General features: G+C 43.3%; 1 protein-coding gene across 3 annotated transcripts in view; it reads right to left on the bottom strand.

Moving 5' to 3' along the window:
• INPP4B (inositol polyphosphate-4-phosphatase type II B) overlaps positions 1-22398 on the bottom strand; it is a 2612828-nt gene that overhangs the window by 360405 nt on the left and 2230025 nt on the right. For all 3 annotated transcript variants that reach the window (XM_086962227.1, XM_086962225.1, XM_086962226.1), the window contains one exon: positions 628-800. In XM_086962227.1, coding sequence (XP_086818353.1) covers positions 628-800 — 173 coding nt within the window. The remainder of the gene's footprint in view (positions 1-627; positions 801-22398) is intronic.

The following is a 22398-nucleotide window of genomic DNA, read 5'->3' as shown; positions in this document are numbered from 1 at the left end:
CTGTGAATACCAAAAGTAGTAAGTTTAGGATCTTGTCTTAAGTTAGTCCTGTGAATAGGGCCCTTTAAAACTCATCTGTAGTAAGAGCAGCATCTCCAAGACCTTAGAAATCTGTGTTGACCTCGTCTGTGTGGCTCCCTCACACCCTTTTGTCTCCCAACTGCCAAGGTAAACAATCTCTGATTCATCATGCTACGTTGACTGAACTGCGTGACGCACTTCATCAGTATTCTTATAAGTCATACAAGCTATATTCCTACAGCTTTGCAAGGTTAGAATCACACTCTAAATGCCTAAAAACAAATGTCAAAAATAATTGTCAATGGAGACTTCCACTTCATTTATTATGATTCAGACATATTCTATTTATTGATTCAGCCAATATGTTGTATATTCCGACTTATTTCATGAACTGCATCATATCATTCAGAACTTATTGATGAACATGAATAGACATGTCTACTTCACCCCCATCTTGAAACCCGGTGCTATATAGTCCCCCCGATCAAACAGCATTGTAACAAATGTAACATTGGCAGGATAATACTTACTAATCTTACTGTATTGTATAAAATGCAAATATATATAATTCTTCCTATATGGTAATAAATGTGAATATCCTCCTACCGCTTGACTGAAGACCGCATCTCTCCTCTGCATAAGCACCAAACACTGCGGCAATCCACAAGCAAGTTCTTGAAGCACAACAAAAATCATGGACTTCTTTGCTCTGCCCACTACTTCTTGCACACATTCCTTGAGTGTCACTATCAGAGGGTTCAGTCGCTCGCTCCAATCCCCTAGAATAATAGACAAGTGCATCTTAACTACAGTAACCAGATGTTATGAGGCAGAAAGAGGGTATTTTCAACAATCACAATATTGAAAAATTCTACAATTGGAAATCACAGTGCATTAAAGGGTTTGTTTATTATCCCTCACCTAAGTTATCTCAACAGCTTGCAGAATGAATTATCCAATGTGGAAAGCTCTGCTGGTTTTAATGAAGGCCAACAAATACCACAAATCAAAACGTGGCACTCCTTTTGATACCATAAGTGTCAGCCACTGAAACTACTCCATGCCATTGTGGCACTCAGGTTCAGAAATGTTTCAGCCATAGGAATTGTGAGAAGTGCACACCTCACCAATGCTGGGTGAGTAAGGAAATTGATAGTTGGATCAACTGATATGAGGATTATTTTATTCAAGCTGAAGTCCCTTATTGCATATTTCATGCCACAGAATACCACCATTGGAATTAGAAAGTCAAGGAATTTTAACCTACGGTAAGTGAAGTTATACATTAACAATTCTGGGCTAAAATACATACTGCATCATAGACACAGTTTCTGTAGCAAGGTTAAAGTGAAGACAGCTGTTTCCCCTAAAGACCTGGAGTGACTAAACTTTCACTTGGTGTTAAACCACTCTGCTTATTTTCAGTAAATGGTGAAATGTCTTCTTGTTAAATAAAAATGTGTTGGTTAGTCTTTTCTGTCACAGTCCAGTGTTTCAGGTCCTATATGTGATCTTTTCACTGTCCAGGCACATAACCCGAAGACAAGGCACCACAGTACATCACACTTACAACAGTGTTTGATTCACCATTGGTTTATTGTAGGCTTTCTGAAGGCTATATCTGACTTGGATTGAAACACTGGTGCGACATTTACCAAACTCTCTAACTTCCAACACAAGCAAAGTTGTTTTTACTTCTGCTTTATAATTCTGCGTTTCTTAATTCAGTCTCGACAACAGCTGCAGACAAAAAAAATGCAGCTCCTAAAACAAATTATATGCCAATGGCATCCAAGCCCCATGTTTTATGTATTTGCGTTTTTCTGGCAAATAATTTAGTTATACATCTCTTGGATGTTGTAGGGAGTTGCACTCGGTTCTAAAATCAGTGTGACCAAGAATGCAAGTTTAGCCATGTGTCACTGCTGACTGTGTAAATGTTAATCAGTTCACACTACAGAGGATTTGGGTGGGTAGTTTCTGTGTTCCTTTTACTCCCAATTTCACAATAACAGCAATAGTGACTTAAAAGCGTCACACTGTCCCAGGGTCATAGCTGTGAAATTACTCCAATGTGGAGGTCAAGCTTACTCCCTGAACCTAAGATTCTAGATATGTGTATTCAGACACATGAACACCCAGCCTGCAGACTGGTATAGGGTGCACCATAGTGAAATGTGATTGTCCAGTGTAGTGTCAACTGTGTCATGGAGGTCAACTGTGCCCATCAGAATGCTCTGAGTATTTTGTTGATGAAACGAAATTAATTGAGCTCAATGTCCAATAAAAATACTTCTAAAAAAGGAATATTTTCCCTTTTCCCTGAACGTATACAGATCCTTTGAGGATGGCCCCAGAGGGACAGGGATTGTACAAACGTTCACTTTAGTTGACATTTGAAGGGAAACTCGTCAGTCAGTGGAGCTTCTGTGATCAAAAACATTCATCCTGTGCAGCTAGGAGGAGGATTATCTTGGACAGGACAAACAATGACACTGCCATTTCCTGCTTGTGCCTCTGGTTTATTGCACAATGATAACGTTGCCTTTCCTCAGTTCAATCGTTATAGAAAACAAGTATTGTCAATGCAATAGGTCTAGCATGCACGCAAGTTTGAGCTATTGACATTGTAAATGACAATGCCTTTTATTTATGTTTTGCGTTTTAAAACATAAATAAAAGGCATTGCCATTTCCAATACTCATAGCTTAAACTCTTGCAAATGCGAGACCTCTTGAACTGCAATTAAGGGCCTCCTAGACCACTTGTTAGATTGTAAATATCAGAGAGAGACCGGCCTGCGATGTATTCAAAGTAGTGATAAATAGTGCAGTGAAGAAGATGTGTAAGTGTTGAAAATTACAAAAAGTGTATAGTTGGAGGTACATATGATCCGAGCTATAAACATTAACAAATCCCTCCAACACCTTTCGCTCTGTGATTACACTGTTGCGGCTCAGGAGGAAGATTGGGAGGGGGGCTATATCCTGCCCTCTCAGTGATTTGAGTGTGCAGTGTGGCATTGTGTAATGTCATTGCTATCTTTGGCCTAAAAAAAGAACAATCCAGCTGTAGTAGGGCCCTGGCTTCACGTCTTGTTGCTTTATGGCAGGCATGGAGGGAGGGAGGGATGGTCTCAGCTGCAACTCCGGCCTCGTACAGTGCCCCTGCTATTATTGGTGAGTGAGAGGCACTGGTGGTATTGGTGCTGGTGGTATTGTTGGTATTGGTGGTGGTATTGGTGGTATTGATGGTGGTGACATTGGTAGTAGTGGTATTGGTGGTGCTGGTATTAGTGGTGGTATTGGTGGTCGTAGTGGCATTGGTGGTATTGGTGATGCTGGTATTGGTAAAGGTGGTGTTATTGTTGGTGGTGGCATTGGTATTGGTGGTGGTGTATTGGTATTAGTGGTGGTATTGGTGGTGGTACTGGTATCAGTGGTGGCACTGGTATTGGTGGTGGTGGTATTAGTGGTGGCGGTATTGGTGGTGGTGGTATTAGTGGTGGTATTGGTGGTGGTGATACTAGTATTGGTGGTGTTATTGCAATTGGTGCTGGTAATGGTGCTGGTGGAGGTATTGGTGGTAGGGTATTGGTGATGGTGATGGTATTTGTGGGGGTGGTATTGGTGGTGGCATTGGTGGTGGTGGTGGTGGTGGTATTGGTGGTGGTGATATTGGTGGTGTTGGTATTAGTGGTGGTATTGGTATTGGTACTGGTGGTGGTAGTGGTGGTGGTGGTATTGGTGGCAGTGGTGGCATTGGTGGTATTGGTGGTGGTGGTATTGGTGGTGGTGATATTGGTGATAGTGGTGGTATTGGTGGTGGTGGAAGTATTGGTGGTGTTAGCGATGGTATTGGAGTTGGTATTAGTGGTGGCATTGGTGGTGATATTGGTGGTGGTGGTATTGGCGATGGTGCTATTGTTGGTGGTATTGGTGTTGGTGGCATTAGTGGTGGTGGTGGTGATATTGGTGGTATTGTTGGTGGTAGTATTGGTTGTGGTGGTGGTGATATTGGTGGTGGAGGAATTAGTGGTAGTGGTGGTATTGGTGGTGGTGATATTGGTGATAGTGGTGGTATTTGTGGTGGTGACAGTATTGGTGGTATCAGTGATGGTATTGGTGGTGGTATTGGTGGTATTAGTGGTGGTGGTATTGGTGGGGGTGGTATCGGTGGTGGTGATATTGGTGATAGTGGTGGTATTTGTGGTGGTGACAGTATTGGTGGTATCAGTGATGGCATTGGTGGTGGTATTGGTGGTATTAGTGGTGGTGGTATTGGTGGTGGTGTTTTGGCGGTGGTGGTATTGTTGGTTTTGGTTTTGGTGGTATTAGTGGTGGTGGTATTGGTGGTGGTGGTATTGGTGGCGGTGGTATTGGTGGTGGTGGTATTGGTGGTGGTGATGGTATTTGTGGCGGTATTGGTGGTGGTGGCATTAGTGGTGGTATTGTTATTGCTATTGCTATTAGTGGTGGTATTGGTACTGGTATTGGTGGTGGGGGTGGTATTGTGGGTGGTAGTGGTGGTATTTGCGGTGGTATTTGTGGTGGTATTGGTGGTGGTATTGGTGGTAGTGGTGATATTGGTGATAGTGGTGGTATTGGTGGTGGTGGCAGTATTGGTGGTGGTGGCAGTATTGGCGGTATTAGTGGTGGTATTGGTGGTGATGGTGGTCATGGTATTGGTGGTAGTGATATTGGTGGTGGTGGTATTGGTGGTGGTGGTGGTGGTATTGGTAGTGGTGGTATTGATGGTGGTGGTATTGATGGTGGTGGTATTTGCATTGGCGGTAGCAGTGGGATTAGAGGTGGTTGTATTGGTGGTGGTTGTGGTGGTATTGGAGGTGGTGATATTAGTGGTGGTGGCATTGGTGGTAGTGATATTAGTGGTGGTGGGGCTGGGGGTGGTATGAGTGGTGGTATTGGCGGTGATGGTGGTATTGGTGGCGATGGTGGCATTGGTGGTGGTATTAGTGGTGGTGGTGGTATTGGCAGTGGGATTAGTGGTGGTGGTATTGGCTGCCGATCCGGCCTCGTACAGTGCCCCTGCTATTATTGGTGAGTGAGAGGCACTGGTGGTATTGGAGCTGGTGGTATTGTTGGTATTGGTGGTGGTATTGGTGGTATTGATGGTGGTGACATTGGTAGTAGTGGTATTGGTGGTGCTGGTATTAGTGGTGGTATTGGTGGTCGTAGTGGCATTGGTGGTATTGGTGATGCTGGTATTGGTAAAGGTGGTGTTATTGGTGGTGGTGGCATTGGTATTGGTGGTGGTGTATTGGTATTAGTGGTGGTATTGGTGGTGGTACTGGTATCAGTGGTGGCACTGGTATTGGTGGTGGTGGTATTAGTGGTGGCGGTATTGGTGGTGGTGGTATTAGTGGTGGTATTGGTGGTGGTGATACTAGTATTGGTGGTGTTATTGCAATTGGTGCTGGTATTGGTGCTGGTGGAGGTATTGGTGGTAGGGTATTGGTGATGGTGATGGTATTTGTGGGGGTGGTATTGGTGGTGGCATTGGTGGTGATGGTGGTATTGGTGGTGGTGATATTGGTGGTGTTGGTATTAGTGGTGGTATTGGTATTGGTACTGGTGGTGGTAGCGGTGGTGGTGGTATTGGTGGTAGTGGTGGCATTGGTGGTATTGGTGGTGGTGGTATTGGTGGTGGTGATATTGGTGATAGTGGTGGTATTGGTGGTGGTGGAAGTATTGGTGGTGTTAGCGATGGTATTGGAGTTGGTATTAGTGGTGGCATTGGTGGTGATATTGGTGGTGGTGGTATTGGCGATGGTGCTATTGTTGGTGGTATTGGTGTTGGTGGCATTAGTGGTGGTGGTGGTGATATTGGTGGTATTGTTGGTGGTAGTATTGGTTGTGGTGGTGGTGATATTGGTGGTGGAGGAATTAGTGGTAGTGGTGGTATTGGTGGTGGTGATATTGGTGATAGTGGTGGTATTTGTGGTGGTGACAGTATTGGTGGTATCATTGATGGTATTGGTGGTGGTATTGGTGGTATTAGTGGTGGTGGTATTGGTGGTGGTGGTATCGGTGGTCGTGATATTGGTGATAGTGGTGGTATTTGTGGTGGTGACAGTATTGGTGGTATCAGTGATGGTACTGGTGGTGGTATTGGTGGTATTAGTGGTGGTGGTATTGGTGGTGGTGTATTGGCGGTGGTGGTATTGTTGGTATTGGTTTTGGTGGTATTAGTGGTGGTGGTATTGGTGGTGGTGGTATTGGTGGCGGTGGTATTGGTGGTGGTGGTATTGGTGGGGGTGGTATCGGTGGTGGTGATATTGGTGATAGTGGTGGTATTTGTGGTGGTGACAGTATTGGTGGTATCAGTGATGGCATTGGTGGTGGTATTGGTGGTATTAGTGGTGGTGGTATTGGTGGTGGTGTTTTGGCGGTGGTGGTATTGTTGGTTTTGGTTTTGGTGGTATTAGTGGTGGTGGTATTGGTGGTGGTGGTATTGGTGGCGGTGGTATTGGTGGTGGTGGTATTGGTGGTGGTGATGGTATTTGTGGTGGTATTGGTGGTGGTGGCATTAGTGGTGGTATTGTTATTGCTATTGCTATTAGTGGTGGTATTGGTACTGGTATTGGTGGTGGGGGTGGTATTGTTGGTGGTAGTGGTGGTATTTGCGGTGGTATTTGTGGTGGTATTGGTGGTGGTATTGGTGGTAGTGGTGATATTGGTGATAGTGGTGGTATTGGTGGTGGTGGCAGTATTTGTGGTGGTGGCAGTATTGGCGGTATTAGTGGTGGTATTGGTGGTGATGGTGGTCATGGTATTGGTGGTAGTGATATTGGTGGTGGTGGTATTGGTGGTGGTATTGGTAGTGGTGGTATTGATGGTGGTGGTATTGATGGTGGTGGTATTGGCATTGGCGGTAGCAGTGGGATTAGAGGTGGTTGTATTGGTGGTGGTAGTGGTGGTTGTGGTGGTATTGGAGGTGGTGATATTAGTGGTGGTGGCATTGGTGGTAGTGATATTATTGGTGGTGGGGCTGGGGGTGGTATGAGTGGTGGTATTGGCGGTGATGGTGGTATTGGTGGCGATGGTGGCATTGGTGGTGGTATTGGTGGTGGTGGTGGTATTGGCAGTGGGATTAGTGGTGGTGGTATTGGCTGCCGATCCGGCCTCGTACAGTGCCCCTGCTATTATTGGTGAGTGAGAGGCACTGGTGGTATTGGTGCTGGTGGTATTGTTGGTATTGGTGGTGGTATTGGTGGTATTGATGGTGGTGACATTGGTAGTAGTGGTATTGGTGGTGCTGGTATTAGTGGTGGTATTGGTGGTCGTAGTGGCATTGGTGGTATTGGTGATGCTGGTATTGGTAAAGGTGGTGTTATTGGTGGTGGTGGCATTGGTATTGGTGGTGGTGTATTGGTATTAGTGGTGGTATTGGTGGTGGTACTGGTATCAGTGGTGGCACTGGTATTGGTGGTGGTGGTATTAGTGGTGGCGGTATTGGTGGTGGTGGTATTAGTGGTGGTATTGGTGGTGGTGATACTAGTATTGGTGGTGTTATTGCAATTGGTGCTGGTATTGGTGCTGGTGGAGGTATTGGTGGTAGGGTATTGGTGATGGTGATGGTATTTGTGGGGGTGGTATTGGTGGTGGCATTGGTGGTGATGGTGGTATTGGTGGTGGTGATATTGGTGGTGTTGATATTAGTGGTGGTATTGGTATTGGTACTGGTGGTGGTAGTGGTGGTGGTGGTATTGGTGGCAGTGGTGGTATTGGTGGTATTGGTGGTGGTGGTATTGGTGGTGGTGATATTGGTGATAGTGGTGGTATTGGTGGTGGTGGAAGTATTGGTGGTGTTAGCGATGGTATTGGAGTTGGTATTAGTGGTGGCATTGGTGGTGATATTGGTGGTGGTGGTATTGGCGGTGTTGCTATTGTTGGTGGTATTGGTGTTGGTGGCATTAGTGGTGGTGGTGGTGATATTGGTGGTATTGTTGGTGGTAGTATTGGTTGTGGTGGTGGTGATATTGGTGGTGGTGGAATTAGTGGTAGTGGTGGTATTGGTGGTGGTGATATTGGTGGTATTTGTGGTGGTAACAGTATTGGTGGTATCAGTGATGGTATTGGTGGTGGTATTGGTGGTATTAGTGGTGGTGGTATTGGTGGTATTGGTGGTGGTGGTGATATTGGTGATAGTGGTGGTATTTGTGGTGGTGACAGTATTGGTGGTATCAGTGATGGTATTGGTGGCGGTATTGGTGGTATTAGTGGTAGTGGTATTGGTGGTGGTGTATTGGCGGTGGTGGTATTGTTGGTATTGGTTTTGGTGGTATTAGTGGTGGTGGTATTGGTGGTGGTGGTATTGGTGGCGGTGGTATTGGTGGTGGTGGTATTAGTGGTGGTGGTATCGGTGGTGGTGATATTGGTGATAGTGGTGGTATTTGTGGTGGTGACAGTATTGGTGGTATCAGTGATGGTATTGGTGGTGGTATTGGTGGTATTAGTGGTGGGGGTATTGGTGGTGGTGTATTGGCGGTGGTGGTATTGTTGGTATTGGTTTTGGTGGTATTAGTGGTGGTGGTATTGGTGGTGGTGGTATTGGTGGCGGTGGTATTGGTGGTGGTGGTATTGGTGGTGGTGATGGTATTTGTGGTGGTATTGGTGGTATTAGTGGTGGTATTGTTATTGCTATTAGTGGTGGTATTGGTACTGGTATTGGTGGTGGGGGTGGTATTGTTGGTGGTAGTGGTGGTATTTGCGGTGGTATTTGTGGTGGTATTGGTGGTGGTATTGGTGGTAGTGGTGATATTGGTGATAGTGGTGGTATTGGTGGTGGTGGCAGTATTGGTGGTGGTGGCAGTATTGGCGGTATTAGTGGTGGTATTGGTGGTGATGGTGGTGATGGTATTGGTGGTAGTCATATTGGTGGTGGTGGTATTGGTGGTGGTGGTATTGATAGTTGTGGTATTGATGGTGGTGGTATTGGCATTGGCGGTAACAGTGGGATTAGGGGTGGTTGTATTGGTGGTGGTAGTGGTGGTTGCGGTGGTGTTGGAGGTGGTGATATAGGTGGTGGCGGCATTGATGGTAGTGATATTGGTGGTGGTGGGGCTGGGGGTGGTATGAGTGGTGGTATTGGCGGTGATGGTGGTATTGGTGGCGATGGTGGCATTGGTGGTGGTATTGGTGGTGGTGGTGGTATTGGCAGTGGGAATAGTGGTGGTGGTATTGGTGGTAGAAGTGGTGGTTGTGGTGGTATTGGTGGTGGTGATATTGGTGGTGGTGGTATTGGGGGTGGTGATATTGGTGGTGGGTTGGTGGTGTTATTAGTGGTGGTATTGGTGGTGGTGGTGGTGGTACTAAAATTGGTGTTGGTAGTGGTGGTGGTATTGTGGTGGTGATACTGGTGGTAATAATGATGGCACTGGTGGTGTTAGTGTTATTGGCATTGTTGCTGGTGGTACTGGTGGTTATGGAGGTATTGGTAGTGGTATTCGTGGCAGTGGTATTGGAGGTGGTGGTGGTAATGGGGGTGCTGGTGGTATTGGTAATGGTGGTATTAGTAGTGGTAATGGTGGCAGTGGTATTGGAGGTGGTGGTGGTAATGGGGGTGGTGGTGGTATTGGTGATGGTGTTTGTGGAGGTGTTGGAACTGGTGGTGGTGGTTCTGGTGGTGGTATTGGTGGTGGTATTAGTGGTATTTTTGGTTGTGTTATTGGTGGTGATATTGGTGGTGGTGGTGGTATTGGTGGTGGTGGTATTGCTGGTGGTATTGGCAGTGGTGATGGTATTGATGGTGGTGGTAATGATGGTATTGGTGGTGTTGGTATTGGTGGAGGTTGTGGTATTGATGGTGGTGTTACGGTGGTGGTGGTGGTATTGGTGGCGGTGTTGTTGCTAATAAAACAGGCTTTCGAAAACAACCTGACAGTTGGCTTTAGTACAGATGAAATACAGATGTTCTGTTGTCAGCTTCAGCCCATTAGCACTGGATTATGTGCTACCTGGAATTCACATGACTTCATTCACTAATCATTTCTAAATCCATTTTACTGGGGGTCAGGGGGGTTTAAACAGACACGAGGTAATGCCGGGTTCGAGGAAATGCCGGGTTAAAGTGATTGAAAGCAGGCACCCGTGTTACAGGGGCAGCCGTGCTGCTTAAAAAAACACAAGCAGTTTCAGCTGAAGCTTCACCTTTCCGGTCAGCAGTAAGAGAAACTCAATAAAGTAAATAGTGCTTACAGACTAAATAACAGGTCTTCTGAAACAACCGAAGTAAAAAGGCCAGTCACCATAGGAGGGTACAAATGAAGACAAGGCCGTACTAAGGAGGGACTAACAAGCGTATTAACGAATCCAAAGGCAGAATTTACGAAAGACAATGACAAAAGCAAATGAAATATATGGGAGGAGAGTGGGTGTGACTTCTCTCCCATACTCTACTACAGCAGTCTCGCAGAGCGAACAGCACATGCGCGTTGCCACTAGGCGCAACCTAAAAAGGAATCGAAAAACTTTAGAGTTAACATTTTGTTCTGCACTGTATCACCTCCTCTGCTCCTGAATAAATCAGTGACCACTGAGAGATTATACACTTCTGTCCATCAGGCAGGATTAGATGCACAGGACAACGTATATCTGACATACATCAGTTCAACTTATCAGCGTACAACAATTGCAATGAAAAAGTTGTTCAAAAATAATATTGCAAATCAAGTCAACCAATGATTGAGGTTGCTAAAATATTCGTTTTTTAATTACTGTGCTTTTAAATGAAACAACTTCACTGTTGGTCGTCGGACTTGCCATTGTTAATAAATGCACGCAATCCTACAAACTCCAAATTTATGCAGTAGAATCATTCTCATTAATGGAAATGTGCCCGTTGCTCCCCCGAAAGAACAGTCACTTCTATCAGATCCATGGCAATTTACTGGGCTCAAAGAATTCTTGTCGAACAAAAACCAGCAAGGAGATAAAAACATTTGAAAAACCCACACATTTGTGCGACATTCCCCCTCTATTGCTCTGAGGATTGGAAAAGCCTGGCTTTGCCTTCATATAAAAAAAGAGGACATGAAATGTTAATTTCAGTGATTAGGCAAATGTGTGATATTATCATTGTGCTTTCATGTTTCTATTCATGATGGTGTGGTATATGTTCTGTGCACTATAAGCTGCATCACCAGAGATACCTCCCTTTTAGATACAGTTGTGAAGGTCTGATTTGTTAGACCGACTAAAGCAGGACATCCTTTTTATCCTTCCTCTTTCCGCCTTAAGACTGCTGCCCCAGTGATAATTCTTTCTTCATATCTTTATGGTTTTAGTTATGTCTTTTATAAGGATCCCCTAAATCTTTTTGTTGCTTAGTTTTAAAGTTCTCTAATACCTGTGCTATACTAAATAATAACTAAATAATAAATAAACATATAAATAAATAAATATCCCCTTCTCAGCCTTTCAACCATGCTGTTTGTGGGTGGTGGTGTCATGCAAGATACAACTTCAACGAAAAATCCTTCAAGTTTTAATTAAATTGGGAGTTCTTTCAAGACACCAGGCAACCAGTGCTTCTACAGAGCTAATGGCTTTCATTTCTGAAGTGAAGTCCGGTTTTATACTGGAAATTGTGCTTTGCTGCTTTCATTTTTTAGACAATCAAATAGTCAGATAACTCAGTGTTTCCCAAACTTTTCTGACCTGCGGCTCCCTTGACACATTGCCCATTTCCTGTGGCTCCCCACTGTTAGTCTTTTTGGAGGGTGGGGTGGATGTAAGCCCGGCCTCTGGAGTACTTGCATTTTTCTCCCTGAAAATAATTGGGATGAAGCTGATGAAGGTATTATAATCATATACTCTGGAGTGGTTCCCATTACTAAGTTGGCGACTAATAAAATATTCCTAATTACACTTCTTTGCCTGTGCCATTTTTTTAGAGAACCCTCTCAAGGTTTTTTATCCCACCTATAGTGCTAGATAGCACCCCTCTTCCTGTAGGCCCCATTGCCAAAGTGTTTCTGCGCTTGAAGAATACTTGCATGCACTTTAATTTCTTCCCATGTCATATGTGCCAACACACCTATCTCAGCAAGGTGACTCACGATTTTTTACACCATATACAGCTTTATTTTTGCGGTCTCCTCCCTAAAATTACATCCAAATCAATGCATGTAAAATAAATTCCTCTGAATTTTTTTATTATTTTTAAATGTCCCTCTTTCTTGCTTCTAAATGTTGACATTATGCTGCATGTGGTGTTTTACTTTCCTGTGCTCAAAGAGAGAGCAGGTCTGTCTGGAAATGTGTGTGTACTGGAAGTTCCTATGATTCAAGTACAAAAATGACAAAATGTAATAATACTTAGGGACTGATTACGATGTCAGTCAGAAAGGCTCCGAAAGGACTGAATTGGATACATTTCCGACTGACCGATTACGATGGAGGGAAACTGTCCAGGCTACCTGAATCGGTTCTGATCGACATTCGAACAGCCCGATTAATTTGGAAACTAATCGTACAGTTCTATGGACAAGGTTTCCGACCAAGCGATTACGTTGGCCGATTCAGACAGCCATTTCAAATCGGTTTGCTCGACACGAAACGGGTGTCGGAATCTGACTTTGGAGACCTGTAGCAGGCCCCCTTCCACCTGCACGTCTCCGGTTTGGGCCCTTGGGGGTACCCATGGGTCCCCTCTTTGCAACACTGCACAGTGTGGCAGGCACCATGAGATGCCTGCCACAGGGTTCAAGGTTTTCCTCAACCACCCCTTTTTTCAAGGGGAGCGTGTGTTCTCGTTCGCAACACAGGCTCCCGTTGAAGTCGATGCGAGTCCGACCGAACGATGTTGGGAAGCATCGTAATCAGTCGGTCGGACTTGCAGAACCTGATTCGGTCGGAAACCATTCTGTAACCGATTCATTCCGAAGACTTTCTGGACAACATCGTAATCGGCCCATAGTGTGTTTAAAAGAAAGGACAACTGTACTTTCCTGATAACCTACATTGGTGTAAAATGCATTTTGAAAAAAAACAAAACTATTAACGAGCCTAACCAAATAAATCAGGCATCTTCCACTTACTTTGGGAGTGTTGAAACATGGGGATCCAGTGAAATATGATGGCCATCTCCCTCAACATGCTATCAATTAAGCACTACGCTTACAGCTTTAGGCATGTCACTTACAAATCATTGACATGATGCGTTTAAGTCTAATTAATTTAATTGAAGACAACAGACCCTTCAACATTAAATGCATTAAAGTGCTTGGGTCACGGCTCTCCTGGCTAGGTTTGATGGCTCCCCAGGGAGCCATGGTGCACAGTTTGGGAACCACTGAGATAACTGTACCCGTTGCTTCGGTTTTACTTCAGTTGCACATTTGTTAAGGACTGGACTTGGGTTAATAGCCTGGGAAGGATGATGAAAATCTTGAGTAAAGAAAGACACAAACTAATAATATTTCACAATGGTAAACTGTTAGACCTGACATCCTTGGCATGGGTTTCTTTCTAACTTTTTACTCTCAACCCTCCTGTTTTGCTGACTTTGTTTTTGCTGGCCTTAAGAAATGGTGCACTTTACCACTGCTAACCAGTGCTAAGGTGCTTGTGCTCGATCTTTAAAATCTGGTAGAATAGGCTTAGACCCAATTAACATATTTAATTTATTTGTAAGTCCCTAGCAGAGAAGCGCTTCCTGTGCCCCGGGCCTGTAAATGAAATGCTACTAGTGGGCCTGCAGCACTGATTGTGCCACTTAAGTACTCCTTTAAACATGTGTTAAGTCTGTGAAAGCAGGTGTGTGTGCAGTTTTAAACTGCCATTTCAACCTGCCAAAAATATATATATATATATTTTTTTTTTCGGGCCCAAACATTCTGTTTCAGTACATATAAGTCACCCCTACGGGTGGCCCTGGACAGGGTAGAGGGCAGTGTGCAGTGTATTTAAAAAGTTGGGCTTGTACCTTTTAGTTTTATGTGTCCTGGTAGTGAAAATTACTTACATTTGTTTTTCATTACTGCAAGGCCTAACTCACCAATATGATAACATTGGAGTTACCCTATTACATTTTATAAGCTGTAACCGCCAAATGGGAACAGGTAACTAGTTCCTGTTTGGTGTGTTTCGAATTGTACTGTAAAATGCACTCTTAAGGTAAAGTTGGATTTTAAATTACTGTTTTAAAAATGCAACTTTTAAAAAGTTATCATTTTCCTGCTTTAGCCATTTAGTCCATGAAGCCTTTCTCTGGGTCACATGACTGGGAGTAGTTGATAGTCTGGCTTTGTGTATTCCTCCTAGGCAGCCACACACAACAGAAAGCTTAGATGTGCCTGGATAGGCCATCACTAGCACGATGGGAGGGGAGAGCTGTTAACTGTCCTACTTACACTTGAATAGGCTGTGTCCTGTCTCCACATAAAGGGCTGCATACCACCTTTGGTTAGTCTGGAGCCAGAGCAAGGGAGGCAGTAAACCTGTGCACTTCAAAGAGAAACCTCTCGAAGCTTATCCAACTTCAAGGGACGCACCATGTATAAATATTGAACCTCAGACACCAACTCTTCAGTACATTGCCCTGCTGTACTATTGTCTTGTTGGATTGCTGCCCTGACTGCCCTGCTGCCCTCCTGCCGAAGTCAGAGGGATTATCTTTTCCCAGAACTCCCAGAGTGACTAGAAGGGCTTATCTGTTGGCCGCCTGTTCAGAGCCACAGGAACGTAACAAGTTTCCCAGCTGCCTAAACCAGCAACCAGATCTAGCTGGACCATGCAACTGGCCCCCATATAGTATACATCTCAGGTTGTGGACCCTTGGTGTGCCCTCAGTGGAGCTGAATTGAAGATTATGGGCTCCTTGAGACCTTGAGCGGGCCTGTTTGCACCAAAACCTTGTAACTGGCATAGACACCCAATCCCAAGTTCCTTCAACCTGACCCTTCACTCTACAGCATTAACCCTGTGTGGAGAGTACCATAACAAAGCTCTGGCCTGACTGCCTGCGAGGATCTTCAAGTTACAGGGACATCCATCCGCAACACCAGGCCTGCTCTTCACGACGGCCGTCCGCAACACTTCCAGGCACCATTCACCGCAAACAGGACTCTTTCTGCTGGACAGAGAAGGTAATTTTTTAAACCTGGTCTCTGTATCCAACCCAAGCTCAATCATGGTTGGCCTAAACTTGTGACTTTCTCCTAGTCTCGCATGACCAGATAGACGAGAGTGGCATTTTGGGTTGTTGGTGCTACTTTCACTTAAATCTTTAACATTGCATATTTTGAGTTCTACTGATTGGAGTTTTGCCATTTTATCTTGTTTTATTTGTTAATTATGCTCTATTTTCCTAAATTGGTTTGGGATTTTTTTCTGCCGTGTCTTCACTTTTTTACTACTTTATTGCATACATTCTTTACACATTGCCTCTAAATTAAGCCTGACTGCTCTGTGCCACGCTACCAGAGAGATCAACACAGGTTAATTTGAGGTTTGCTTGAGCCTCACCCTGACAAGGAATGTGATTTCTGCTTGAATAGAGTTTCTCCATCCTCAACCACCAACCCAATTTTTAAATAAACATTATATAATGAAGGATATTTATTTAAAGATTTTCTCCCAATCACTCTCAGTCTGTCTGTCTCTATTTTCTGCTTCTATTGTTGTGAAGAACAATAGAGGATATACTTTTTCCATATGCTTCTGCCTTGAAAGCTGATTTTGCAAGAGAGGCAGAGTGAGAGCAGATAGGGAGAAAGTGACTAACTGAACTTCTCATTTAATTTTTTACCCAAGGCCTACCAATGTTTTGTGACAAACATGACTATTTGTGATGTGAATCTGTGAAGCCAGCCTGTTTCTGTGCCCTATTCTGTTCTCTAAGCTTGCTGTGCAGCATTGCAAATGCACCACAGGCTTAAGACACTGGAGAATCATGCTATGGTGAACTGGAATAAAAATTTATGAATGTGCTTCATTGAGACATCAAACATATCTCTTCCATTTCTCAGCTTTCACAGCTACTGAACACAGTTGTTTTGTGTAGGAGCTAAATCACCAAGACGTTATTTCCCATTGCTTTCCTTTGCTTACTTGCCCTAGTAAACTTTATTTCACCTAATGTCTTTCATTGACTGGTCAGATTTAATTTCATCACAATCCTCACACTTTGCTATTTACAACTGTCAATTCTTAGGAAATATGGATCACTAGTATTATGAATTAAACATTTTATATCACTAGGAGGCAAGCCCAGGTATAGCCTGAGCTGCTCCATAGTATGGTTGCAGTCATTCTTCCTTGATTTGGTAAATAATTCTGAAAAGGCATAAAGATTGTCTTTTACAAATGTCTTTACTGCAGTGACCAACGGGCCAAGAGATGAAAGGCAACTGACCACACAAGTAAGTACAACTCCTTAAATAATATTGTACATGAAAAGCTCATGAAAACATTCTACTCCCTGAAAAGCAGTCACAACACAGCCTTCCCTTTAGATAAACATAAAACACACCCCATCACAACACCATCTTAAAGATATGCTGGAAACACACACAACAGAACAGAACACACTGTACCACAACACACAAACTACCAACACACCAAACACACACTGAGACCTAACCAACATTGTTAGAGCACAATAATTTGGTCATCACGAAGCTCGGAAGTTTCTGCTTGAACTCACACACTCATTAAGATCTCTTAAAACTCTCAGCAGGCATCAGCACGTGATTACTGTCTCGCACCACTGGACATAAAGTTTGTCTTGTTCCCATTCTCTCTCTACAGGACCACCACGGGAAATAAGGACGAACTTTTTTTATTCCACCACTTTCCCATATCCAATTTCACCTTTGCTTCTTTGACTGACAGAACCCTTTCAAGCACCAAAAATGTGGAGCTACCTTTTGGTAGAATACCTGGCAATATCCCTTTCACCAAATCCCCTGTCTCCACAGCCAAGGATATTCCACCAAACTTCAATTGCACATTTCCTTCTGGTACACTTGATGTACCCATTCAAGACCTAACTAAATTATACGTGGGAATATGTCCTCTCACTAGAACAAAAGGTGACACCTCTATCTCCACATTAGAGGTGATACGTATGGCCAATAACTTCCTCGTACGTTCTACTTCACAGTCCAGATGATTATCTAATGGCAACTGTAAATTCTCCTTGATCAGTCTATTACACCTCTTCACAAGCCCATTGCTTCTAGTATGATACAAAGAGGTTTTAGTATGCTTCACACTTAGTGATTTTTTTGCAACTTTTATTTGTTGAGACTTAAACAACACAATGCCAAGTAAAAGAATCACAAAACATTGAGGGATGCATCCTGGGAGAAATACAGGCAGGTGTGGCAAAGATCTTCAAAATGTAGTTACAGATAGCTATGGAAAAGTTGCATGCATAATGACACAAATGCATATAATACAGAGTGGTAAGGACCCTACATCAAGTGATCTGTGGTGGCTAAATCCTCCAGGTAGGGAAAGGCTGAGCTTCCCCAGGAACTACCTCTCGGTGTAACATAAAGCACATGCAGCGTAAAGAGGTAAATAGAGGTGGAGGAGGTTCCAAATGGGAGGAGGGAATGGGACATGAGAGAAAATAGCACATTTGAGCACCAGCATTTATGTGAATATTATCAGTGGGTGGGTCAGTGTGACAATGGGTCATCACATCCCGGGCAATGGCATCACATCTCCTATCTGTCAAGGTGATGCGTCTGTATCTCCCCAATAGGTGGGAAGGGACTAGTCAAGTTATATTTCAACTCTTGTCATAAAGTGGCCTCAGATGGATTCAATGATGTGTGACTGATCTTTTGAGTGACAAGTGATCTTTTTAAATCCCACTACATGGTACAATTCGAGGAGCCGTTCAGAAGTCGTGGGAAGTGTGGGCTTTTGTCAATTACACAATATGCAGATTTTTGCCGTGGCTAGGAAGTTGACTAGCCATCTGCGATCATGAGATGTCATATCTGGGAGATCGGAGAAATCATGCAAGAGGGCCATGGGGCTGAGGGATCAGCTGTAATGTGACCATGTCGCTGCAGCCTGTCTCAGACTTGTATCGAATAGGGCGTGTTGTTTTGGACAGGACCACATAATATGATGCAGGTCACAGCTAGCAGATTCACAGCTACAACAAAGATTGTGAGGCAGGAGCTTCGCCCTGTAGAGCTTCCAAGGAGTTCAGTACCAATCCTGTAGAATTTTGAAGTAAAGGAATTTCATCCTGGAGTCTTTAAGGGACCTGTCATGGTGGAGCACACCTAGTGATTCTAAATAGTCCTTAGAATCCTTTGAGGTCAATTGTGTCCCATTATTTGTCATAACCTCCTCTGGTACTCCTTCCCTAAAAAATACATTGCCTACAATTTCAATGACATGTCATCATGAATGAATTTACAGAATTGAACCCCAGGCAATAAGAATAGTAATCCACAAAGACCACTCCAAATGTAGATATCCTTCTTCTTACATTAATAGGACCAATAATAGCTAACCCTAGATTCACTCGCACCTTTTACAGTTACAACCAATGCCACTGGAATCATTACAGTGACCTGGGATTTATCGCTTATAGCACAACACATACTAATTCTTACGAAATGCTCTACATTCCTATGCAAACAACCCCACTAAAAATGTTCCCTTTACTGCTTTTTCATGGCTCTCATCCCTATATGACCCTTATGAGCAAGTAGAAGCGATCTATTACTCAGTTTCTCTGGTACAAGTAGCAAATGAGCACTTCTTAGATATCCATCTTGTATAGATAATTCAAAAGCCACATGATGGTAGGACATCACACCATCATTCACTTTCTTGGATGCAGGACACCCTTCACACATGTGCTCCATCATTTCAATGATCACTGTATCTTACTCCAAGGTACTACCCAAAACTCTTTGGTTATAGCTTCACCTACTGACTCAAGCAAAGAATACGAGATTACCTGATCATCTTGGTTATCCTGGTCACCAGCAACATTAACTGACAAACGAGGCAAATAATCTGCTGATATGTTGCAAACTCCTGGTACATACATCTAGCATATAAGTAAACTATTGTAGTCTATGCCGCCATTCGGCTATCCTGAGGGATACCTTCACCTTAGTAGTGAACAAATCCCTTCAACGTTTATGATAATTTCTAATAGTAAACTCTGAAACCCATAAATGCCCTCTAAAATTGATGCACCACTAAACACACCAAAGCTTCTCACCCTGTAGCAGAATATATGGCTTCAGCCCCCTTTACACTGAGGGAACCGAAAGTTACTACCCATTCCTTTCCATTTTTATGTTGCAGTAATAAGCCTCCTAATCCAAACTGACTAGTCTCAATCAATGACAAACAAGGATCACATGAGAATGTTGTCCAATGTAAACCTCTAATTCTTCGTCAGATATTTCCTCATACTGTACATCTCTTTAGTACAGTTGGGTATGAATTTGAATAGAATCTGATCATACCTGAAACTGGTCATTTGCACAGGGAAGTCAGAAATGGCCTTAAACTCTCCTTAAATTTCGCACCATGCGCAGACAACCAAAACCCTAGAAACTCTACTCTTGAAACTGACAATTTCCACATTTGCATCTTTAAAGTAACCCCTTTGTCCCTTAAATGCTTGAGACCAGTGCTAGCCCACTATCATGTGTTTCTTTCTCCTTAGCATAACCAAACAAATCATCTTGAAACCACACTTGAAATTAAATTTATAAAACAAATTTTCCATAAGATAATGCAGGCACAGATGAAAAACTGAAACACATGCTTTTAAACCAAAATGCTCCTTCAGGAGTTACAAAAGATGCTAAATTTCCAGAATCACAACATAGCATAATCTGATAATATTCTGAGGCCATATCTAAAATGGAAAAAATATTTGCATCCTCTAAAGTGGTTAACATTTCTGAAATTTCAGGTAATGGGTTTTTATCTATCCATATGTTAGCATTTAAGTCCTCGTACCACACCAAAGAGAGAGAAAAGAGGCAATATGAGGCTCACGCCTTCCTCTCACAGAACACTACAACCACAGAAATGGAGTGACACCCTCTTAGTGTGTTTGGGGAAATTGTTCCCACACATTGATTAACGTCAACCATCTTACCTACTGCTACTCCCCCTCCACAAAATGGGCAATTCCAAGAATGGGACGAGGTACTCGCTCACGCAATGTGACATGCTTCATTATTTACCACCTTGTCCCACTCGGGTGAGGTGGTACTACATAGGTGGACTCAACCTGAGGGAGGGCTGACCTGACGGAGTTCTTGGAAATTATTTATTTTCTCTGTATAAAATGCCAGGATCCAGTTCAGGAGTTAAATAAAATCCTTAGGGTATACCACAAAGTATCCTTTATTCAGGTGGTATCCTAGGCTTGAGTAAAAAGTACTGTGAAGGTATTCTTAGACGACATACATGGTTCCTATGACCCTTCCATCCCACTAAGATGTCTTGACCAAGAGAAAATAAATAATTTCTAAGAACTCCCTTCCTACTACATGCTAATAGCTACTTAAATTACACCTCTGGTAGAATTTCTGTTGAACGCCACAGTGGAAGCAAACTTTCACATAACGTCTATGGGGTCCCCCCCATAAGACAAAGGTTTCACATTTGTTTCTCTAAATGTGATTTCACTAAATTTCCTCCAATCTTCAGTTCCAATCAGCGTGAATGGAGATCCTGAGCCTACTATCATTTTGATAGATATGTCTAATACCTCAAATATACAGTACGGCCTGTTACACCAACACTTGTTTAACCCGTTTGTTGCGTGTGTCAGCCAATGGCCATCGCAAGCACTACCTCCATAGTGCTGCGCACATCTGTTGGCTGACGCGGCCACGCCTGCGCACGGAACGTCCGTAATGCGGAGGATTCTACGCCGCGCTAAAGGGGCTAACGCAAGTACTTTACTATATTTTTCACCAGCATCCACAACACTATTATATAGAAACATCATACACAGAAAGGCATATGTATCAAACTTACTAGAATCTGCATGTAACTTTCCAGCAATTTTCACAGAATTTACTGCTTTCCACATCTTAGTTATGCTAGACTTGCAAACTTGCACGGTCTATGACTGGCAAAGACTTAGCATTCCCCAAAAGTGAATCACTAACTCCCACACCTGTAAAGCATAGGATCCTTAGAACCTATGGGAAAACTCTAATTATTTTTATTTTTAAGATTCTTGTAACATTCTTGAAGACTGATAGTTTTGCTATTTTCTTGAACATGGTGAGCTGTAGAAGAAGATGATAATATGGACATTTTCTCCATGTAAGTTGTGGTGTTTTTGATTCCGGCAGCAAAATCAGTGGCTTTTTCCAAGGTTAGGTTATTAGTAGTCAAGAAAGTCTCCTGACTTTTCTTACTATTTGTCTGTGCAGCATGTTGATCTCTGAACATTTAATTACCAAATCTTTTGAACTCCCATATTACTGCCAACATGTGTAAGGTGCATACAAAACCTTCAACGGGATCCCTTGGTACCTGAAGTCTCCTGTAAAATGTGTGCCTTCCCATTATAGAGTTTTTGCAAGTATTATATATTTTATCTAGCGTTTAATAACTGATTCATTTTCATCCACTGAATCCACCCACATAATTGTGTGCCATTGGGAAGCTCCTTCAAAACTTTCCTCCATTCTGAGCCAAAATAATGGTGCAACAATGCATACTTTTTTAGGTCTCGCAGACCTGCGTTGCAGTGTGCATGCGCTGCTCCCTCTGCGAGGCTTATTGTACTTGAGTAGATTTCAGAAGGGGACATGAAGCCCAGCCCATCATTCCTATTGGTTGGCATTATAGTTTATGCTAAACGCTGGATTCCCATTGAAAACGGGGCTTCTTTGTTCCTGCCCTGTCTCCTTTTGGGCTCGCCCATCCGGACTGGATCGTTTCCTTTCGGCCTGACACGGTCTCCTTTTATTACTGGGTAAAGCACTTCTTTTAAATAATTTGCGTAATGGCAACAGCTTGTTTCAGTCACCTTTGGCAAGACCGGCCGCGTGTTTATTTTTGCATGGTGCTTTCACTTAAAGTGAAAACGCAATGCAAATATAAACAAGTGGCTGAAAATACCCACAGGACTCGCGTTCGTGTGTTATTTATGGTTAACTGGTTTCCTTATTATCATTCTTTGTTCTCGACTTTCTTCAGGAAGTGACTGTGTCTTTCTGGCAACTCGATATGTTTGGTAAACAGGGGGGTGTGTAAATAAGACGTCCTCGGGCCCCTTGGCCTTTCATCTTGCAGCATGTTTACTGTTTGTGTCAACTGCTCGGCTACTTAACAAAGAACACAAATTGTACGAGAGAAAAAAATGCCTGGATGAGTAATCACAATA

The sequence above is a fragment of the Lissotriton vulgaris genome, chromosome 3_1 (assembly GCF_964263255.1).
Source record: "Lissotriton vulgaris chromosome 3_1, aLisVul1.2, whole genome shotgun sequence".
In the NCBI taxonomy this organism is placed as follows: Eukaryota; Metazoa; Chordata; class Amphibia; order Caudata; family Salamandridae; genus Lissotriton; species Lissotriton vulgaris.
Note: the sequence above shows the minus strand (reverse complement) of the source record. Positions and strands in the feature narration are given on the sequence as shown.